This window comes from Tiliqua scincoides, chromosome 5 (assembly GCF_035046505.1).
Source record: "Tiliqua scincoides isolate rTilSci1 chromosome 5, rTilSci1.hap2, whole genome shotgun sequence".
NCBI classification, from domain to species: Eukaryota; Metazoa; Chordata; class Lepidosauria; order Squamata; family Scincidae; genus Tiliqua; species Tiliqua scincoides.
Window position 1 is genome coordinate 116487362 of NC_089825.1, and position 20378 is coordinate 116507739.

At 45.4% G+C, this 20378-nt stretch overlaps 1 protein-coding gene across 1 annotated transcript; it reads right to left on the reverse strand.

Moving 5' to 3' along the window:
• Positions 1-1109: 1109 nt before the first annotated feature.
• LOC136653367 (vomeronasal type-2 receptor 26-like) lies at positions 1110-20309 on the reverse strand. The gene is made up of 3 exons (XM_066630273.1): positions 20148-20309; positions 3111-3237; positions 1110-2020 (listed from the first exon to the last, which is right to left on the reverse strand). The coding sequence occupies exons 1-3, from the start codon at positions 20307-20309 to the stop codon at positions 1110-1112; spliced, it is 1200 nt and encodes a 399-aa protein (XP_066486370.1).
• Between the last annotated feature and the right edge of the window lie 69 nt (positions 20310-20378).

Here is a 20378-nt window from a genome sequence, read left to right on the forward strand (position 1 = left end):
GCAAAAAGTGATCTGTGTGGAGCCAGTATGCTAATGCCTGAGGATGCAGTGACATTTGTGGTTGTCTCATCTAGGGTAGGTTCACTGGTAGGATTTCTATGGAATGAACTGAATATTTGATACAGGGGTATTAAGTGGAGTTTTTTTTTTTTTTTTTTTTCAGTGAGACACTCATTGTCATCTTTCATTTCAGAAATTGAAATGTCACATGAATTCTAATTTCCATAAAATCAATCATCTTTCATCTTCAGGTATAATCATTACCATAAATGGTAATGGCAGGAGGTCTGGTCTAGAGGGTAGAGCCTCTGTTAGCCCGAAGATAACATCAGAAGGTTGCCAGCAAGAGGACACCGGCAGCTCCCGGAACGGCTGAGAATGGTGAGACCTTGAAGCAGCTGACAAGCCCAGCTGAGTGATTCCACCTGCTCTTGGTGTGAGCAAGAAGCGTCTTGGCTGCCCTCCATGTGAGAGGTGGAGCTGCTTGTCAGCCTGTGTGGGAGAACTGGAGGCCAGAAGTGAGACCAAACCAGGAAGATCCATTCTGAAATGTTGTTGGCTCTTGAAAGAGAGAACCTCTATGATTGTAAAAATCCCCCTGAGGGATTTAGAAACGCCTGCCTATGTAAACTGCCTTGAATAAAGTCAGAGGAGTAATCTGATGACCAGAAAGGCGGTATATAAATACCTAGTTATTTATTATTATTATTATTATTATTATTATTATTATTATTATTATTATTATTTATAAAGATGTTTCAAACAAACGGTCTTTCCATGTTGCCACATTTCATTATGCCACATTTCATCATTCATTTCACATTTTCCCAGAGTGAAAGCCAGGCAACACAGAGGCTTTGTTTTCAGGAAATTAACTTGTCTTTGAGAAGTTAATGGACAAGCAAAGTGGAGACGTATTACTACTCTGAAAGATCTGTAATGTTTCAAAGAACATGTTCAGGAAAGAAAGGATCCCATCTTAATTCTATTCCTGTCGCAGGGCCAAAGTGGCATTTCCAAGAGACTATATAAGACAGCTACTGAGAGAGAAGGGAGATATTCTCAGAAAAAAATTCTGAGTGCATTCTGATACATCCTTCTGAATGGCTTTAACGTCCCCAGTGTTTTCTTTTTATTAGCTGGTCCTTATTATTCAATTCAGGCTTCAACACAATAATATAGCATTTTGGCAAAAAGATACAACCCAGTAGCCCAGCACTGGAGGCTAAGATGGAGAAGATCTCCACTACTATCATGGATTTCCCCTTGGTGCTCAGGTAGGCTGGAACAAAGGACAGCCAAACACTGCAGAAGACCAACATGCTGAAGGCGATAAATTTGGCTTCATTGAAACTGTCAGGTAAGTTCCTAGCTAGGAAAGCTACAGTGAAGCTGACCATGGCCAGCAAGCCCATATAGCCCAAGACGCAGTAAAACATAGTCAGAGAGCCCTCATTACATGTCAGTACAATTCTTTCAGTCACTGAAATCATGTCAGCATCTGGGAAGGGAGGAGAGATCCCCAGCCACGCAGCACAAACACCTGCTTGAACAAGGGAGCAGGAAAGAACAATGGAGTTGGCCAGTCTTTTCCCCACCCATTTCCTCATCCTGCTTCCTGGTTTGGTGGCCATGAAAGCCAGAACCACCGTAATGGTTTTGGCCAGCACACAAGACACAGCCACTGAGAAGACCATGCCAAAACTAATTTGTCGAAGGAGACACAGCACTTTCTCAGGTGGGCCAATGAATAGTAATGTGCAAAGGAAGCAGAGCAGGAGAGAGATAAGGAGAGTGTAGGTGAGATCCCGGTTGTTGGCTTTGACAATGGGAGAGTCATGGTGCTTCAGGACTGTTCCTAGAACCAAAACTGTGAACATAGAGAAGGAAAGTGCCAAAGTCACTAAACTGAACCCAAGAGGTTCTTCACAGGACAGAAAGCTAACAATCTTCGGAATGCATAAATTCCGGTCCTTGTTTGGATATTGACGATCTGGACATTTTGAACAGTCATCCATGTCTGCAAATGAAAAGATTCAGTTTCAGTTTTCTCAAAGGTTCCATAGCTGATCTTCTCACACAAATTGTGCCACATCCAATGCTAAGAATGAATGCTGACAACAGCAGTATCTGAGGGATTGATTATGACCTCATCACACCAATCAACAAAACACTTTCTCATATTCTCTTTCTGTATCTTTTCTATAGTGCCGCTGAAGAACAACAAGGTAGCATATGACCAAAATAAACACAATAAGCACATATGAACAGCACAACAAAACAGCTGTTGCAGGCAATTGAGCTGAAAGCAGTAACTAAGCATCTCACTTGGCCCCACCTCCTTGATTCTCCAAAGGCCTTTGGACGTAACCCAGTGTACCTTTCACATTATCTTGAAAATTGGGAGGGAGGAGACATTGTGACCTCCCACATCAGGAAGTTCCAGAGCCGGGGGGGGGGGGGGGGATGACATCATGGAATAGGCTCTGTTTTGCATGCATGCCAACTGAACCTCACTCAGTGATGGCACACAGTGCTGAGGCCCCCACAGTGCTATTCAATGATTAACAGATTCATACAAATCCAAAACTTTTACCAAACTTAAAACAAGAAATATAAATAGAAAGAAGTTGAAGCAATTGCAGTGGGGGGAAATCAAGCCAATCTTTTTCTTCTTTCTCTCTCCTCTCTCTTTGTTGCTTAATTGTTTATGAAAGAAAGGACCAGAGAGTTATTTCCTTCACAACATCTTTAGAACATTGAGTTGTCTCAAACAGACATGGCTACAATGAGTGTACTCATTAGGTTGACCTTCAGTAGTGAATTGCTGCAATTATCCCAAGGATAGAGGTGCTTGAAAATGTTGTTATTTATTTTACACAGCCCATTGTGTTCAGTAACAATTAGGCTGTAATTCTATCTTACTCACCAGAAACACCTCTCCCCATGGCTAAAGCATGGAGTACTGTGGCCATCCTTGCTGAGAGTGAACAGTCAAGAGTGTGTCCGTCCAGTCTCCCTCCCCCTATCCCCTAGAGCCCTTCTTGGATATGGACACTCATTCATGTCCCTCAAGATTAGAAGATCGCCTTCCACATTCTTTCTCTTACCCTTCTGCCTTGAAATCTTCCCATCTGGACATGGAGTGCAATCAAAACAGCAAAATGGCTTCCCCTCCTGCTTGGTCCTGAAGTAACCTGGGCAGCAGCTGTCAGTACACACAGAAAGGGGCAGAGCCTGGTTCATAAATTTGAAAAGTAGAATGTTATCAGTCAGAAAATAGTCTTGACGGCTCTACAGTGAATGGCCTGCAGGTGCAGAATATCCTCTGTGGAAGAGAGCATGGGATGTCACGAGGAGCTGGTGCTCTCCTATGTGTGATACATGGAACAGCACCAAGATCCCACTACATCATCCTCTTTATTTCTGCCCACTTGTTCACATGATTCTTAGCCTACTTTCCCAATTACTTTCAGTCCAATATTACCCATAATCAGGAATTCCATACACTGAAGAGCTAAGCATGGCCCTATGAAAATCACTTTACACCTCCGGAATGCAGATTGCCAGCAGTCAGATGCTACCTGGTTAAAACCGCTGTGCCATGTGATGGCGTCATCCTGAATGGTGAGCATTTTGTCAGGAGGAGCCTGGGGATCGAAGGTTCCAACTTTCACTCTCTGAAAGGACTGGTTTGGGAAAGTGATCCAGTTGATAATATCAAATCCAGCAACCAATTCACCATTCTGGTCAAAAGAAATCCAGTCCCCAGCACTGTTGTTGAAAGAGACTCTTCTCAAAAAGTGGTGGAGCTGGATATGGAAGGGAAGCCCAAGAGTTTACAAGAAGGTGACAGTACACAACATCTGCAGCTGCCTTCTTTTGATGGAGGTCATTGGCTTATCTAGCCCAGTACCATCTAGCCACACTGAAAGTAGTTCTGGAACTTACACGCCCAGCCCTGCTACCTGATAATATTTAATCCTGACCATACACTGTATGAGTTGACTCAAGCCACAAACCCACAATCAATCAGTTGACCCTATCCACACTTACCTGGGAGTAAGCCCCATTGACTAAAATGAGACTTACTTCTGAGTAGATGGGCATAGGATGGGGCTGTCAGGCTGCAATCCTATCCACACTTTCCTGGGAGCAAGTCCATAATGTGACTTACTTCTGAGTAGACATGCATAGGATGGGGCTGTCAGGCTGCAATCCTATCCACACTTACCTGAGAGCAAGCCCAATTGACTATAATGGAACTTATTTCTGAGTAGGCATGCATAGGGTTCTATTCTAAGGCTGAAATCCTATCCACACATATCTGGGAGCAAGCCCTACTGACCATAATGGGACTTACTTTTCAGTAGGCATGCATACAATTCTATTCTAAAGCTGCAATCCTATCCAGGCTTACCTGGGAGCAAGCCCTATTGACTACAACCACAACGGGTCTTACTTCTGAGTATGCATGCATAGGATTGGGTTCTAAGGCTGCAGTCCCATCTACACTGACCTGGAAGCAAGCCCTATTGACCAGTATGAGACTTGCTTCCGAGTAGACATGCACAGGATCCTCTTCTAAGGCTGCAGACAGTTCATCCACACTGACCTGGGACAAGCCCTACTGACCAGCGTGGGACTTGCTCCCTAGTAGACATGCACAGGAAGGCTGCAGTCCCACCCACACTGACCTGGGAGCAAGCCCTACTGACCAGCGTGGGACTTGCTTCCGAGTAGACATGCATAGGATGGGGTGTCAGAGCGCAGTGCTATCCTTTTCCCAGGGGGGACCACCCCAGTCGCATTCCCGGGGCGGGCGGGCGGGAGGCATGCACTCCCCTTCCCCTCCCTTGATGTCTTCGCAGAAAGGAGGCAGCAGCGCAGGCTGCGATGCCCCTTTCTGGGGCGCGGGTATTCGGAGCATTACGGTCAGTCCGTGCCTCCTGAGAGCACCTCTGCGCTCGCCTAAGCGGGTGGGGCTGCGCGACTCGGAGCGGTCCTTAAGAGCTTGCGCAGCCAACGTTCCAGAGGTCCCCAGTGGCCTAGCGATTTAAAGCGCTGCGAGTGCAGCCGGCGCGCCTGAAGAAGGACCGGCGCCCATCAGTTCTGGTGGCCCTGTGTGGTTCAGCCCTTTGAGCGTCCTAGAGCCCCCTTTCTCTAGGGTTTCTCTAGGGTGTTAGAGGCCCTGGACCCCCTTTCTCTAGGGCGCGCGGTCGAGCCCGCAGGGTAGCCCCTTCCTCGGAGGTGGGGGCCCTGGTGGCCTTGCATGGCCGGAGCACCCCAAGCTCTTTCCTCGAGGTGAGGGGGGAGTAAAAGGGTGGGCTGCGGGTGACCAGGACTGGCAACCTGGCATGGAAGGTCATAACAGGATCTGTTCCCTCCCAGAAGGGCCTGAGAGGTGCAGGACTGGACCTGCGGGTCCCCAGGCTTTTGCTCAGTCTACGTGTAAGTAGGTCCCACGGTCTTCAGTGGCACTTACTCCCAGGAAAGTCTGGCCGCAGCAGCATTCCTCCTGGAGCCAGGAGCTGCGAGCAGTGGCGTAGCAGCGAGCGGGGGAGGCGGTCCACCCTAGGGACCAGCTTTGGGGGGGGTTGGTACCACAAGTGACCACACTCGCTAACATTGCGGTGGTTGGAGGTAGCTCTGTCATGTCATATATCGTCGGATGTGGAATTGACAGAGGAACGCAGTGTGAGAAACCAGAGTGGAATAGCTCCTTCCTCTCAAAAGTTATGGTCAAAAAAACGGAAACCAAAAACTGCCTGGAGCCTATGGAAAGTGAATCTGGGTTTACTAAGATTACTGAGATTGACCGTTTACTCATGAGAAGGCAAACTTGACTTAGTCCTTCGGAAAGGGCAGGTGGAGAGGAATCCAAGGACATCAGAATGGTCCTGATCCGATGAACAGAGTCCCAGAAAAGCACCTGAGAAGGAGATCCTTCCCTTCAAGTAGAGGAATGCATTGAGCCCTATGGAAAATGAAACTCAGCCACATGGAGTTTACTGGTCAGGCCAACTAAAGGGGAATGCGAGGCCACTGGAATGGCCCTGATGTGATGAAGGTGGAGCTCAACAAGTGCTCCAGAAGGCAGCCCCCCCCCACTACAAAGGATAAAGCAGGCTTCAGCTTTATGTGGATCCTGACAGTGTCTGGTTTAGACAGAAGAACTTCAGTTGAACTGGGCACTGGGTGGGGCTCAAAACCTGACTGATTTTTTTTTGGGGGGGGGGGTATTTCAGGCAAGCTGCAGAGAAAATTCACTTGGTGGAATGGCTGGCTGCCCCTTATTTAATTATTTGTTTTGCTTTACTGTAATTATTTATAATTATTTATTCTAATTTTCTTGATGATGTCACTTCTGGCCATGACATCACTTCCGGTGGGTCCTGGACAGATTGCCATTCTGAAAAGTGGGTCCTGGTGCTAAAAGTTTGAGAACTGCTGCTATAAGCTGTTAGTAAGTTGACACTGGGGGGGGGGGGGGTGACACTAGTGACCAGAATCACGGAAAGCACAGTTTGTAACAATAATGCCATCATGTTATATGTCAATCAATGTGTAATTTCATGCAGAACGCAATGAAACAAACCGCATTGAAATATCTGTGTTCTATCAAACGGTACAGCCATAAATCCAGTGGGGGTGATGGTACATCACCACGTCCACCACCCAGGGTGTTGACACGCCCACTGCATGAGGGTGACACGCTGACCTCCTGCACTGGGTGATGCGAACCCTAGTGATGCCACTGTGTCTACTCAGAAGTAAGTCTCATTGAGTCCAGTAACATTTGCTCCCAGGAAAGTGTCTATAGGACTGTAGCCTCAGGCTGCCATCCTGTGCACACTTACCTGAGAGTAAGCCCCATTGGCACTTCTCAGTACACATGCACAGCACTGGGCTGTTTGCCTCTATAAGAGAAGCAATTGGAGGGCTGGCCTTCCTTGTCAGGCTGTCGTGCGATTGCTGCATTTATTTTTTGCAGCCTCCCTACTGTGATGTGCCACCGTTTTGCAGGGACCTTTTCCAGGGTAGTCGGACAAAAATGAAGCACAGGTAAGAAGAACCAGAAAACCCTGTAGCTGGATGGATCAACCGAAGCGTGTCAGTCCTGCTCCCAGGACCCCCAGGGGGTGGCCAGCATGGGCCATAGAAATGTTCCTTGTTTCTGTCACTCAGGGACATGAACAAGTGGGGAAGTGAGGAGGGAGCAGGCAGTGGCATAACCAGAGGGAGTGCAAAGCATTAAGTTTTGCAGGGAGCCTCACTGCATCGTGCAAGAGGCCCTCCCCTCCGGAGGTGTATAAAGGAGCCCTTTGGAGTAGCTCTGAAGGGAGGGGCTGCCTGCATGCTGCAGTGAGGCTCCCTGCAAAACTTAGAGCTTTGCAGCCCCTTCTAGCTATGCCACTGGTGGGTAGGTGAGTGTGTGAGCAGGGCCAAGTGCTGGTATATTATTCTTTGCACAGCTGTTCCATTCTGAGGCATTCCTGCAGAGCAGGTGTGGGCTGGCTTATGGCTTGTGGAATCTACTGTGTTTGTGCTGCAACCCCCACTTTCCACTAACTGGAGCAAGGTGCACAAGGATGTGGGGGTGGAGGAACCAGGTGCAAAGTGGTGGTAAGAAATGACCTGCTCAGGTGAGCCGGATCCCAGGATAGCCTGCACAGGCTTGTGTACACCTGTGTTGTTGCTACTTGGAGATGGGAGCTGTAACTGCCCTACCTCACTGGTAGGGCAGCTGCATTGCCTCAGGAAGGTCCCAGCTTCTGTCTTTGGCAGCATCCGCAGGTAGCACTGGGGAAATCCCCCCTCCAAGACCTGGCAGAGTCACTGTCAGTCAGTGTAGACTTCACTGAACAGAATGGCCCAGTCATCTGTTTGGCAAAAGCAACTGTATGCCTGGCCAGCAAAGCGGCACAATCTAACCAGAGGCCATCCGATGAGCTCCCTGTTTTACAGATGAGACCTCAGTGCTTAGCACAAAGCCTGTCATGACAGTGACCTTGTTTTACTTGCAGATTTAGGGAGCAGCCAGTTGTGTTGGCATTTGTTGGCATAAAGTCAGCTGGGGAGCTGGGGAGCTCTGGGGAGCTGGGGAGCACTGAGGCTTAGCAACAGACAATTTGCTCTGTGGATATATGCCATGGCCCCATGTTTCTTTGAGTACATAGTGCTTATGGGACTCCCCAAAATGGGGCAAAACCATAGTGGGGGTTTGTGGTGTGGCAAATACAAAGCACTAAGTTTTTCAGGGAGCCTCACTGTAGCATGCAAACGGCCCCTCCCTCTCTGAGCCATGGGGGGGGGTCAAAATGCAGGGCTTGGGGCAGTCGCCTCCATTTTGCTCCCCCTTTTATGCTAGTGCAGACAGTCTTGAGAGGAATCAGTGTTTTCAATGTTCCTTCCTTTCCAATGTTTCTTCTTGTGCTTTCATTGAAAGACATGCATAACCTCCTCAGACAAGTCTGAGCAAAACATCTTCAAGGGAACAGCAGGAAAGTGCGTTGAAGGGAACACCTCTTAGTAGCCAGAGACAGAAGGAGAGAGCAAGACAAACCCCTGAAAATGATCAATGGTGAGCGCTGTGCCTGTAATCTTTTACAGACAGAAGCATGGAATACTCTTTGAATGATGGACATGTGGGATTACTAGATGGCAGAGAGAAGAAGGAAGTTCTCATGGATTTTACCTTCCATGGCTGTTGATCCTGTGGATTTCGTCTCTCTCCAGTCACCTCAACCCATGACTGCATGGCGTGCAAAGCATGTGCCACAGCATAGACAGCATTGTAGATACTGTAACTGTGGCCAGTCATGCTCATTTCAAAAAAAGCCCCAGGAAGGCTCTCCAGTTTCTCCTCCCCGGTGCAGCTTTTCTCAGCTTCTGTGTTGACAAAGGAATTTGGAAATGTGCAATCAAATGCTTGTGCCCAGAAGTCCTTGATGAAACCATCTTCTTCGATTAAGAAATGGTTTCTTGTCTGAAGAAACTTCGGGAATCCGAAGACTTGTTTGGAGTGAATGGTGAAAGACAGAGCCCCATGGAGGGCTCGTATATCCCAGGTCCTTTGATCTGGCAATGCAGTGAGTTCCATTTGAACTGTCATAATCCATACTTTGCCTTTAGGCCTCAGAGTCTCCATTTCTATTTCTGCTATAAAGAACACGCCTCTTAAGTATATTATATGATCTTCATAGACAACAATTATATTGGCATTACTCTTCATGGAAACTTGATGTATATTCCACAGACAATCCAAGGTCTCATCATAACTCCCAAAATCAATTGTTTTGATTCTGTTTAAGAAGGCAACACAGATACTGTGCTGGGGAAATTCAGTGAGTAATGTCTGTACAAACCTTTCTCCATTCTCATCTTCTTTGGTGATGATTCCTATCCATGTCCACTGGAAATGTAGAAGTAGCTGAATAATCCCCATTGACTGGTAGGTTTCATTTGGGACCATCTGGTAGAAGGAAAGGGCTGTAGTTTCGTCATTTGTCATAGGAGCAGAGCCATAAGTGAACTACAAAAAGAAAAACTGGGTGAGCAATTGGGGATGAAAGACAAGGAACACCTGGTTTTAATCATCATCAACACCACCACCACCACTCTCATCATCAACATACCACTTTTTGTCAAAACATGTTCACATAATAAGAGAACGAGAACAAATAAAAAAAAAAATCAGGATGATTTTTTGTTTTAGGAAAAAACCTCCAGGTGATGCATACCCAGAATACTGATGTCAATGATTGCGCAAACAACTATATTTTATTAAATTAGGATTTCTGGACCAATAATTGTAGGGAGTTGTTTTTTCATACAAAATTCCTGTAAGGTCTTAATCCTTTAATAAATATTAACCCATTTAGCTAATATTCCTTGCATGCAAGTCTGCATGTTAATCTCAATACGACTCTGTCTTCATTCCTCAAAGGCATATATGGAAAGAGAAAGAAAGTTTGAATGATGGATCAATTCCTCATGCTGCATCCACACCTGTGCAGCCATACCTGTGGGACTTTGTAGATGTTCAAGATGTTGGAAATGAGGAGGGAAGTTTGAGGATAAAGACAACCAATGACTGACAGTAGTATCTTCTGAATGCCACACTTATAGTTGGGTATAAGTTTCTTTTGTGTTGAGAGAAGCTCCATTGTGGCATGGTAGGTCCACTCTGCATTGTATGTATCAATGATGTAGAACCCCAAGGTGACATTTGGTAAGATCTGGTGGTTTTCATTGATCTCCTTCACAGTGTATGCCAAGGCTAAGGCATGCTGGTAGTTCTTTGCAGTTACTCTACAATGAGAATCATATGTCACAGGGAAATTCTGTATCTAGTAAAATCACTCCACTAATATGTTTCAGAAGGAAAAAATCATGACATCATTATGTGTAAATATTTCAGGAGTGTCAGTGATCTTAAGACATTTGATACAATCAGAGTGATTTAAAAGAGCTGGTGCAGCCTTCTGTGTGTGGATGGGACCTCCTTCTAGTGGGTGGCAACTTTGGATAGAAGTCAGATGCTGAAATTATCAGTTATAGTTTGTTGAAATGACTGGGAGTCCGACTAAAAATGTGTTCTAGCAGGGAAACCATCAAGGAGAAAACTAAACAAGCAAAGGCAAAGTCAAGCAGGGATATTAAAAGTAGGATCAGAGACAAGGCTGTGCAAAGAATGTTTCTAAATGTTTCTGTACATCCCATGAATATCCCTACAAGAAAAATGTGTGGACTGAGGAATGCCTTCCCCTGCTTAATTGTAGAAAAGGCCCTTCTGTTTGAACCCCGTCGTTTCTATAGCCAAATCCAATCCAGCATTTTCAGGAGATTACAGAATTTAGGAATTAATTCTTTTGATCACAATGGGATCCTGCATGATTGCACTAACAAAAATGATAATTTACTTCTTTCCTTCATGTCAAGAATGTGCAGACCACAAGTTCCTACTAGTTTTTTTTTTTTTTTTTTTTTAAGAAACACAGTAAGGAAATGGGGGGGGGGAATGACACCAAGAAGCAAGAGCCGATGTAGTGCTGTGGCTGTGAGCTGGAAATCAGGACATGCCTGGTTTGAATCTTGCCTCTGCATAAAGTCACTTGGAGGCCTTATATATCACTTTCTCTCAGCACCTCAGACACAACGCGGGGATAATAATTATAAGCATAAAGGATATTTGTAGAATACGTGACAATAATACACATGAGACACTTTGAACAGACTGAAAATGGGCAAGAGAAGGCTTACATGCATGGGAGGCGTGAAGGGGTGTGTGTTAAGTTCTGGGTTTGCACTTATTCAGTATAATCTCAGTTACACTCATGTGGGGACAATGATTCATTTTTTGTGTTGCCATCACTAATCCCAGTCTGTAGAACTGGCCCACCTGACTGTACGGTCTGCAGCCCAATCTTATCCAGGCCTTGTGCTGACAGAAGTCATTCTTCTGGAAGTGTAAGACCCAGGTCACTGGCATGGCAGTCACTGTGATGGGGCACAGACCAGGTCGCCAATTGACTGGTGGCTGTGGGAACATACCAATGATTTTTGGAACCCCCACCAGAGCAGATCAGCTGAGGGAGTCAGCAAAGGGGGCATTCTAGGGAAGGATGAGGGCAAGAATTGAGATCCACTAGGGGGCATCTTGAGGGTGAGCTGGGAGCAGATATCCTGTTCCCTCAGCCTAGGCTTGAGATGCCCCCCTGACCCACTTGGATCTATGCCAGCCAAAGAGCTGGTGAAGATCCAAGTAGGCCCATTGTGGACAAGGCAACAACAGAATAGTAAAGTAAGAAGTTTTTTTTTACTTACTTTTCCATTGCTGCCTATTCCCAGGTGGCCTTTAGCATGCTCATAGAATTGGGCTGCCAAACATAAAAACCCTAAGGAGGAAAAACAGTCTTACACAGAGTCACTTTTCTGTGAATGATGGGGATGCCCACTGAAGTCCATTAGCACATCAGGCTTGAAGACCAGGGAAGTCATGCCACCAATGATGAGGTCACCTGATTGAAAATACTTGTGATGAATGGGGAGGAGGTCACTGATGGCGCACTTCACTTGATGAGCATAGCATGTCAAGTGCGGCAGCAGCACCAGCAACAGGCACACTGCTGCCACCATCCTCACTGCAAATATCTCAGGACACAGATGTCCTCATTCTCACATTATCCTTGGAGTCTTCAGGAATACACCAAGCCTGATCTGAGTAGACATTCCCACTACTCATACACTACTCCGAAGACTGTGGTAGGACTCTGAAAATGTCACCTGTCACAGTGATGGGAACCTGTCTGTTCCTGTCCCTACCCCCAATTCTGAATGTTACAGGGGGGATTTATACTGCTCATAACATTCTTCATTCTTCCTTCTGCAAGGGGTCACTGGGCTTTGCAACAACAGAGCCTCTAACAAGGACTGGAATTCATCACAGTGATTGTGATAATTACAGGTGGAGAAGGAGGGATCAAATCAACTGTTATAATTCCTCTGTGGATTTCCTCAGAAAAACATGTTATCAAAGGCAGATGTTCTATAACTCATTAGTGGGATAGTAAGTTTTGGAATGATCCGCTGCACATATTGCCTACCAGAAAGTAAGACTAGGGCAATTTTAAATGTAATTATGCAGGGGTCTCCAAACCCCTGGCTGGCAAAGCCCAGAACGTGGGCCACATTCAGCCCTTGACACCATGTTAAGCTGTATGATGCGGCACTGGGGACGAAACGTTTGGAGACCCCTTGGTCAAGGGGAATAGATTTTTTTTTGGGGGGTGGTGGTGGTGGTTACGTAGCAATTTTGACTAGTACGCCTGAATAATTGCAGCACCAATTCTGTCAACGGCTGTGCTCCTATCTGTGGCTCCAGCCACCCTGGAAGAAGAGCCTTGTTTCACTGTTTGGGGCTTGCAAGTGATCCTTTTCCTGTACTGTAGAGAGAAATCTTCTTGTGACAGAGTCTGAAGGTGGCCAGAGATTTTATGCAGATTTACTGCCCAATCCTATTAGATCACCTGGTTCGCGGCACAGCTCAACACCAAGAACCCACCAAAACTACTGGCTGTGATTGTGTGTGTGTGTGTGTGTGTGTGTGTGTGTGAGAGAGAGAGAGAGAGAGAGAGAGAGAGAGAGAGAGGACTCCTCTGCTTTTGTACTTCTTGGTGCAAGCCTCCCACTTTGTTTCCAAATGGCTTTGCTTAACCAACCCCTCAGGACTTCTAGGGGGCCTGTGGATCACAAGAGTCTGTCTGCCAGGAGAAACTATCTCCACCTCCATGAATAGCCCAAGTACTTTCATGGCCTGTTCTTAGGTTCACCCATTCCAATATCCCTCAACTCAGGCTCCAGAGACCCCTTTCCAGCCAAAGCTTTTCTCCATGGCACTGAACTTTCTATACTAGTATCTTTCCCCTTTCCTATCTTCCCTCCTTTCCTTCTCCTTGTACCCCAGTCATGCTGGGAGCTCAGTTTATCTACATTCCTTTTATTGACACATCATTCCCCCCCCCCCAAAAAGGCACAAACACAGGCGCGCACACACACACACACAAGACATAGGCTTGGATTTAAATTGGTCTAGTTTATTAATCATTTATAACACCTGCAGCAGGGAGACTACTAAAACCCCCTATGTGCAGGCATCTAGCAGCAGGGAAACAGTGAAAGACTGTATCTTTCCCAGAATAATGAGTGAGTCCAACCCAACTCTAATCTATCTGGAGATGGCTTGACCTTTTCACAGTGAACCGTGGAGGGAGTTGGACTGCGCAGGCATCCCCAGGCTGGAAAGCACTTGAGGTTGCTTTTGTGAGTCCAACCTACAGGGCTTGCCAGCTGGTCTTGCTGAGCTGGCGAACATCTGACAAGGGGTTCTGGTTTACCCACTGACCTTGCTTGCCTTGCACACTGACTGACCAACTTCTAAGTCCCATACTTGCATGACACCTTCCTAAAGTGACCTAAAGGAACAGAACATTAAGTAGCGGACTTGTGACATTAACCTAAATCTTCAAAACTTGGCCAGTCTGGGGTAGGCAAAAAAAGAACTGCCAGCCAAAGGTCAGTCAGGTTGGCAGCACAAAATTCCTGCCTGGCTTCTTTTTTTGTTTTGTTTTGTTAAGAACTTATTTATTATTTGCATTACAATATTGAACTAACACAAAATTTTAAAAGACTTCCACTTATGCTTACAAACATACATAATAATAATATCTATCTTTATAATATTTGATACAATAATGATTAAACTTACTATTAGATCTCTTTTATATCTATCTCTTCTATTCAGTCTCCAAACCCACAGGTATATAATTCATTACCATCTAAGCTCTGCAGGAAAGTCACAAATGGCTTCCACTCAGTCAAAAATGAATCTATTTTCTTTTCTCTAATTAAAGATGTCAACTTTGCCATCTCCTCAAGCTCCAGCATCTTCGCCAGCCAATCTTCTATCGTTGGTATACTGGACCATTTCTGTGCATAGAGTAACCTTGCTGCCGTTATCATGTACAGCATAATACACCATGTTCTCTTTCCAATTGTTTGTCCATCAAACCCAACATGAACAACTCTGGCTTCCACTGTATGTTAATCTTTAAAATCTTCTGAATCTGCGAATGAATTTGTATCTGTTGCAGTGTCTTTGGGAAGCACACAAGGCTTAGAGCCTTGTTGCTTGATGGAGTGCAAGGAGGGAAGCACTCTGAGGGTTGAGAGAAGGAACTGAAGCAGCAGGGAGTCAGAGAGGCAGAAATGAAGAGACAGCAGGCAGGTTGAGGGTGCAGAGAGAGAGACTGTTTCTACAAGTCTCTTGGTCTGCTTTTTATTGAAACTTGAAACAGTACAGAACTAGTTGAGGTTACTTTCGGTTAGAGATAACGCTAGCTGGCAACAACACATTCTTAGGTCTGACCGCTTCCTATCTCATCCTGTTGTTTACAGTACTGGGCTCAGATACTCAGCATAGTACCAAGGCCAGCAGAGTTTGCTCTGCGCAGAAGCAGATGTGTCTACTAGGTTGCCAAGTATGCTAAAGCATTTCAAAGCCCAGTGCTTCTGCACTGCTACAGTATCCAATTTTTTTTTTGCAAATTTGCAGGACCACCACATATGAAAAAATGATCCCTCTTGGTGTTCACATTTCCAAAACATCCTGTTGTATTATAAATTTTAGCCAATTTCATGGGAGACAAATACCAACGGCTCATCATCTTATAAAAATTTTCTTCAAGATTAATATTTAAAGTAAACTTCAAACCTCTTGTCCACAAACCCATCCATTGATCCGTTGAAATATTATAACCAAATTTTGAGCCCATTTTATCATGCCGTCTTTTACTTGTTCTTCTTCCATTTCAAGATTTAATGAGAGTTTATAATTTTAGTGATAATTTGTTTATCATTTAAACATAATTCCCTTTCAAATACTGATTTGTGTTGTTCAATACTAAAGGTTCTTGTCTATTCTAAATGTTTCCTGAATTTGCAAGTAATTAAACCACTGACACACATATCCTTCATCTAATATTTCCTCTCTTGATTTCCTACTCAGCTTCTTAAAGGCTATAAGCTAAACTTAGACTGCACAGAGGACGGGGTGAACTGGGGTCTCAAGTTGGAGCCAGACTGAAGGAATAGTGACAAATGCTTCTGTTATCTGAGATCCTCTGCCTAGCATTGAAGACACCAATCAAGTGCCTTGAAATTTGTGCCCTTGCCTCACGTGGCCAGGGGCAAGATTGCCAGTGTGAGACAGGGTCACACCAAGATGATTCCCCTAGGACTGTTCTCTTTGTGTGGAAGTTTGGGGGGATGTTATCTGCCATGGTGGGAACAAAACCCTCAGGCAGTACATCCTCCTGCTTTGATGGTGTGGAATAATAATAATAATAATAAAACTTTATTTTTATCCCGCCCTTCTCCCTAACGGGACCCAGGGCGGCTAACAACATATTAAAAAAACAGATTTTAAAAACATTAATACATAGCAGATAAAAACATTTAAAAACACATTACAGAGGCCATAAAAACAGTAGTCAGATTAAAAGACAGAATAAAAGAGCAAGTCACTGAGGAATCAAGCCTGTAAAAAACTAAAAGATGTATAAAAATGTTAAGAAGGCCAGAAATCAGAAGGCTTGTTTAAACAACCGTGTTTTCAGGCCTCGCCGAAAACTCTCAAGAGAGAGAACCATTCTCAAATCAAGGGGAAGGGAGTTCCATAATGTTGGTGCCACTACCGAGAAGGCCCTATTTCTTGCAGCCGCCCCCCGGACCTCCTTGGGTGGCGGCACTTGCAAAAAGGCCTTCTCTGATGACCTGAGATGGTGAGCCGGATTGTACGGGAGTAGGCGGTCTCTAAGATATCCTGGCCCAGAGCAGTATAGGGCTTTGAGAAGAGAGAATGTGTGGGAAAAGGGAGGAAGGAACTAATATTAAGCACCACAAGGGTCACGAAGGACAGATAGATGGTCCAGGTGGCTGGACAATACACTGCCCTCCAGAGTCCTGAAGGTGGTGTTGCATCCACATTCCTACAACGATAAAGAAAGAACCCCGAAGTTGCAATGTTACAGGACGTGTGATGAGATGGCATCTTCGCCAGTTACTTCTAGGTTGGAGACCACGGAGCAACACTGTAAATGGTGGTAAGGGTTTACCCCCCCCCAGCAGTGTCTGTTCTAGTGGCTGTCTGCTGGTGTTCTTTTGCATCTTTTAGATTGTGAGCCCTTTTGGGACAGGGAGCCATTAGTTATTGGATTTTTCTCTGTAAACTGCTTTGTGAACTTTTAGTTGAAAAGCGGTATATAAATACTGTTAATAATAATAATAATAATAATAATAATAATAATAATAATAATAATAATAATAAGGGGCTCAGGGTAGGCAGGTGGGCCCTTCCAATAGCAAAAAACACACGGAGCTCTGCCCGCTGAGCCTAACCTCTTACTGCTGTTTTCAACATTGCGTCAGGTGCTCGCTGCCAGGTGGCAAGTGTCTCTGTGAGGTTCCCCGACGCTTTAAACTGTGCTTCCGGGAAACCAGAAGCACAGTTTCCGCCCCCATCAGGAGCCTCAGAGAGGCTTCCGTGGGATCCTGACAGCTGGCGCCTGGGGCTTATGCCCCAGAAAAGTCTGTGGGAGGTATGCAACTGCTTGGCCAGCCCAGGAGTGTCGCAAACATGCTATAAGACACGTTTGTGCCTCCACGTGAGTCAGCAAGGCCAGCATAAGCCTCCATGCTGATGGAGGCACCATGTCAGCCGAGCTCAGCTGACATAAGACTCTGGGGTGGGCAGGGAGGAGGCGGGAACAAGGTAGGAGGAAGGCGTTCTGGGGTAGGGGGAGGGAGGCCCTGAGGGCAGGTGGGTAGGGAGAGGGAGACGGGGCTGGGATCTGGCAGTTATGTTCCCAGGGAGCTTGGAGCAGCTTCAAGCTGCTCCACACTCCTCAGACTTGGGCCACCTCAGGAGGTGGCCCAAGTCGGAGGAGACCAATAGGGGCCAGGGTGGCTTACCCAGAGGTAAGGGGAAAAGTTTCCCCTTACCTCTGACTGAGCCACTTTGGGCCCCTATTCTGTGCTAGATACAGCACAGGCCTCTTGGCTTGTGTGTTCCAGCGCAGGATAGGATTGTGCCCTTAGTTTCCCCACCACAAGGGAGTACGGTGCTTTACAGCCCACTGAAGGCCTGGGAAATCTTGATTTTTTTTCTTTAAAAAAATATTTTTAAAAATTCTTATTGTATATTTATCTTGTTCTCTTCTCAACAACTAAAAATAGCTGACAACAAGAAAACAAATAGTAAGAAGAATGAGAAGAATTAAATCACAAATCTCGATCAAACCATAGCAATGCAAGCAGCCTTTCAGGATTTATTATTAGTGCCTATTTCTCACCGGTCAGGTTGGAAACCTTCCCTTCTGGACATGGGATACAGTCTGAGAATCAAAATGGCACTCTGTCCATTACTGAGTAGACCTGGGAAGGCAGATCGAGGCCACAAAGGGGGATAGGACAGCAGTGGCACCACTGATATTGTCCCCTTCCTGGACTCAATCCGACTTCCCCCTGGTCTCCTCCTCATGCATCCCCTCACCCTCCCATTCTGTCATCCCCCACTTCCCTCCTGCCCCCTGTGCTGACTTACCAACACTGGGGTTCATTAGAAAACTGCTCAACTCTTGCAGTGGCAGCCCAGCTGTGCAAAATGGCGTATCACCTTTTGTGACACCTATAAATGATCTTGTGTTTCCGGATTGCTAGTTTTGTTAATGCAAGGCAGCAGTACGGTTGGGGTCTAAATACTGTACGTTCATTGATTACCATAGATACTCGCCTACAGGGGGACAGATTTTTGCCAAGTAATCAAGCTTAAATTGTCACCTCCGAGGTTATCTCCGTGGTTGATAAATTGTTATCTCCGAGGTTGATCAGAGGGCAGAGCTCTTCAAATCTGAAAAGTTGCATTTCAAGCGGCAGGCACTTGATCATTAGAAGCAATGCAGAGATCATTAGAGGGCTGAAATTTCTATGGTAACTTCCCTGGGAAATTCCAGCCAAGTTTCCCATTTTGCAAATGCTGTTGCAGCCTGGTTCTGTTTTGCAAATGCTTGCGTTTGGCAGAGGTCTGTTTTTTGTTTTTTCAACACCAGGATGGGATCCTCCTTTGAATTTGAAACAAAGTCCCAAGCTACAATTCAGTGCACCATTATTTAAGAATAACACCCATGGAAAGCAGTGGGTCTACTTCTCAGTAAGAAGGGTTGCAACTATATGCAGCTGCACTTGCTCATCTCTCTGCTGTGAATTGAATTGCACACTTCCAGTTATATGTTGTAAGTTGTGTGTCATATGAAGAGTTTCTGGCTTAACACACCAGGCACCTTAAAGGTGGACTTGATTCATGGTTCTCCTGCAGTAGTTCCCAACCTTTTTTCACTTGCATATCCTTGGCAGCCTATTCCTATAAATTTTACCGTTCATATTGGCAAAATGTTTATAATTAATAATATAAGCCCTCATCTTCTCTATGAAAACTCAGACTTCATTACAGTATTTTCTCTTTTTATTTGTTTGAAGAACAGAAGACTCTGCCTTTGCACTCTTTTGCACCAGAAGCGTGCTGAGAAATTCTGGGTGATTGATCACTTTCCACATTACGTTTCAGCCTTTTCACTGTGCTGGTTTTCAATCACTGGTTCATACGTGAATTGATCACCAAAAACTAGCTATTGGTGGGGCTTTCACAGCCAACTAGGTACCTCCCTTCCTGCCTTGATAGCCGTGCAAGGTATTCTGGAGCACTACCTGCCTTTTTTGCCATTATTGCATTCTTTTTCAAGTACCCCTAAAGATCCTGTTGAGTGCCCCTGGGGGTGCATGAACCCCAGGTTGGGGACCACTGTTTTACTGGTTTGTTGTTTACAGTGTACTTACTCTGATAGTGTTTACAAAAGGTGGTGAAAACCAGAATTTAAAAAGAATAAAAATGCATCTTATGATCCTTTACTATGTTTTTAATAAAATAGAGACTGTACAGAGGTAACAATTACTGGTAGGTTATTTTTCAGGATCTGGCCTTGGGTAAAATCAGACAAAACTATAGTCAGACGCACCCCTATGTTTAACCCCCAACTTATCCAAGGGTCATAGAAAATTCCATGATTTTTGGCTCAAGATCTGCCCCCGACTAATCTGTGAGGTTGGCTTATAGACGAGTGTCTGTGGTACTTGCTTTTGGCCACAGTGTGAAGATTGCAACACCATAGTCACCTCTTAAGGAGTAAGCTGCACAGTGGAATCAACTAGCCAGGGAACATACTATGGTGCCAAGACTAGGTCTGGTGTGACTTGTTATTCAGAGTAGAATACAAAATTAAGTCCTGATGCAGTTAAAATTCTAGTGTAGGCATATTCTCTCTCTCTCTCTCACACACACACACAAGCACACATGCACATGCACGCACACAGACAAAAAAACTGAACTGCATATTAACACAAACTCTTGCATCTCCAAAACTTTCTTTCTTAAATGTTCCCTGCTGTTCAGCTCAGGGCTCAAAAAAATAACGTAAGATGCAAATCTGCAGACCAGCACTGGACGCCAAGATAGAGAAGATCTCCACAGCTACCATGTATTTTGCTTTGGTGCTCAGGTAGGTTTGGACAAAGGAGAGCCACATACTGCAAAAGACCAGCATGCTGAAGGTGATGAACTTGGCTTCATTGAAACTGTCAGGTAGTTTCCTGGCAAAGAAAGCCACAGTGAAGCTGACAATGGCCAAGAAGCCCATATAGCCCAGAACACAGTAAAAAATAGTTACTGAGCCTTCATTACATTCTAGCACTTTCTTCAGTCACTG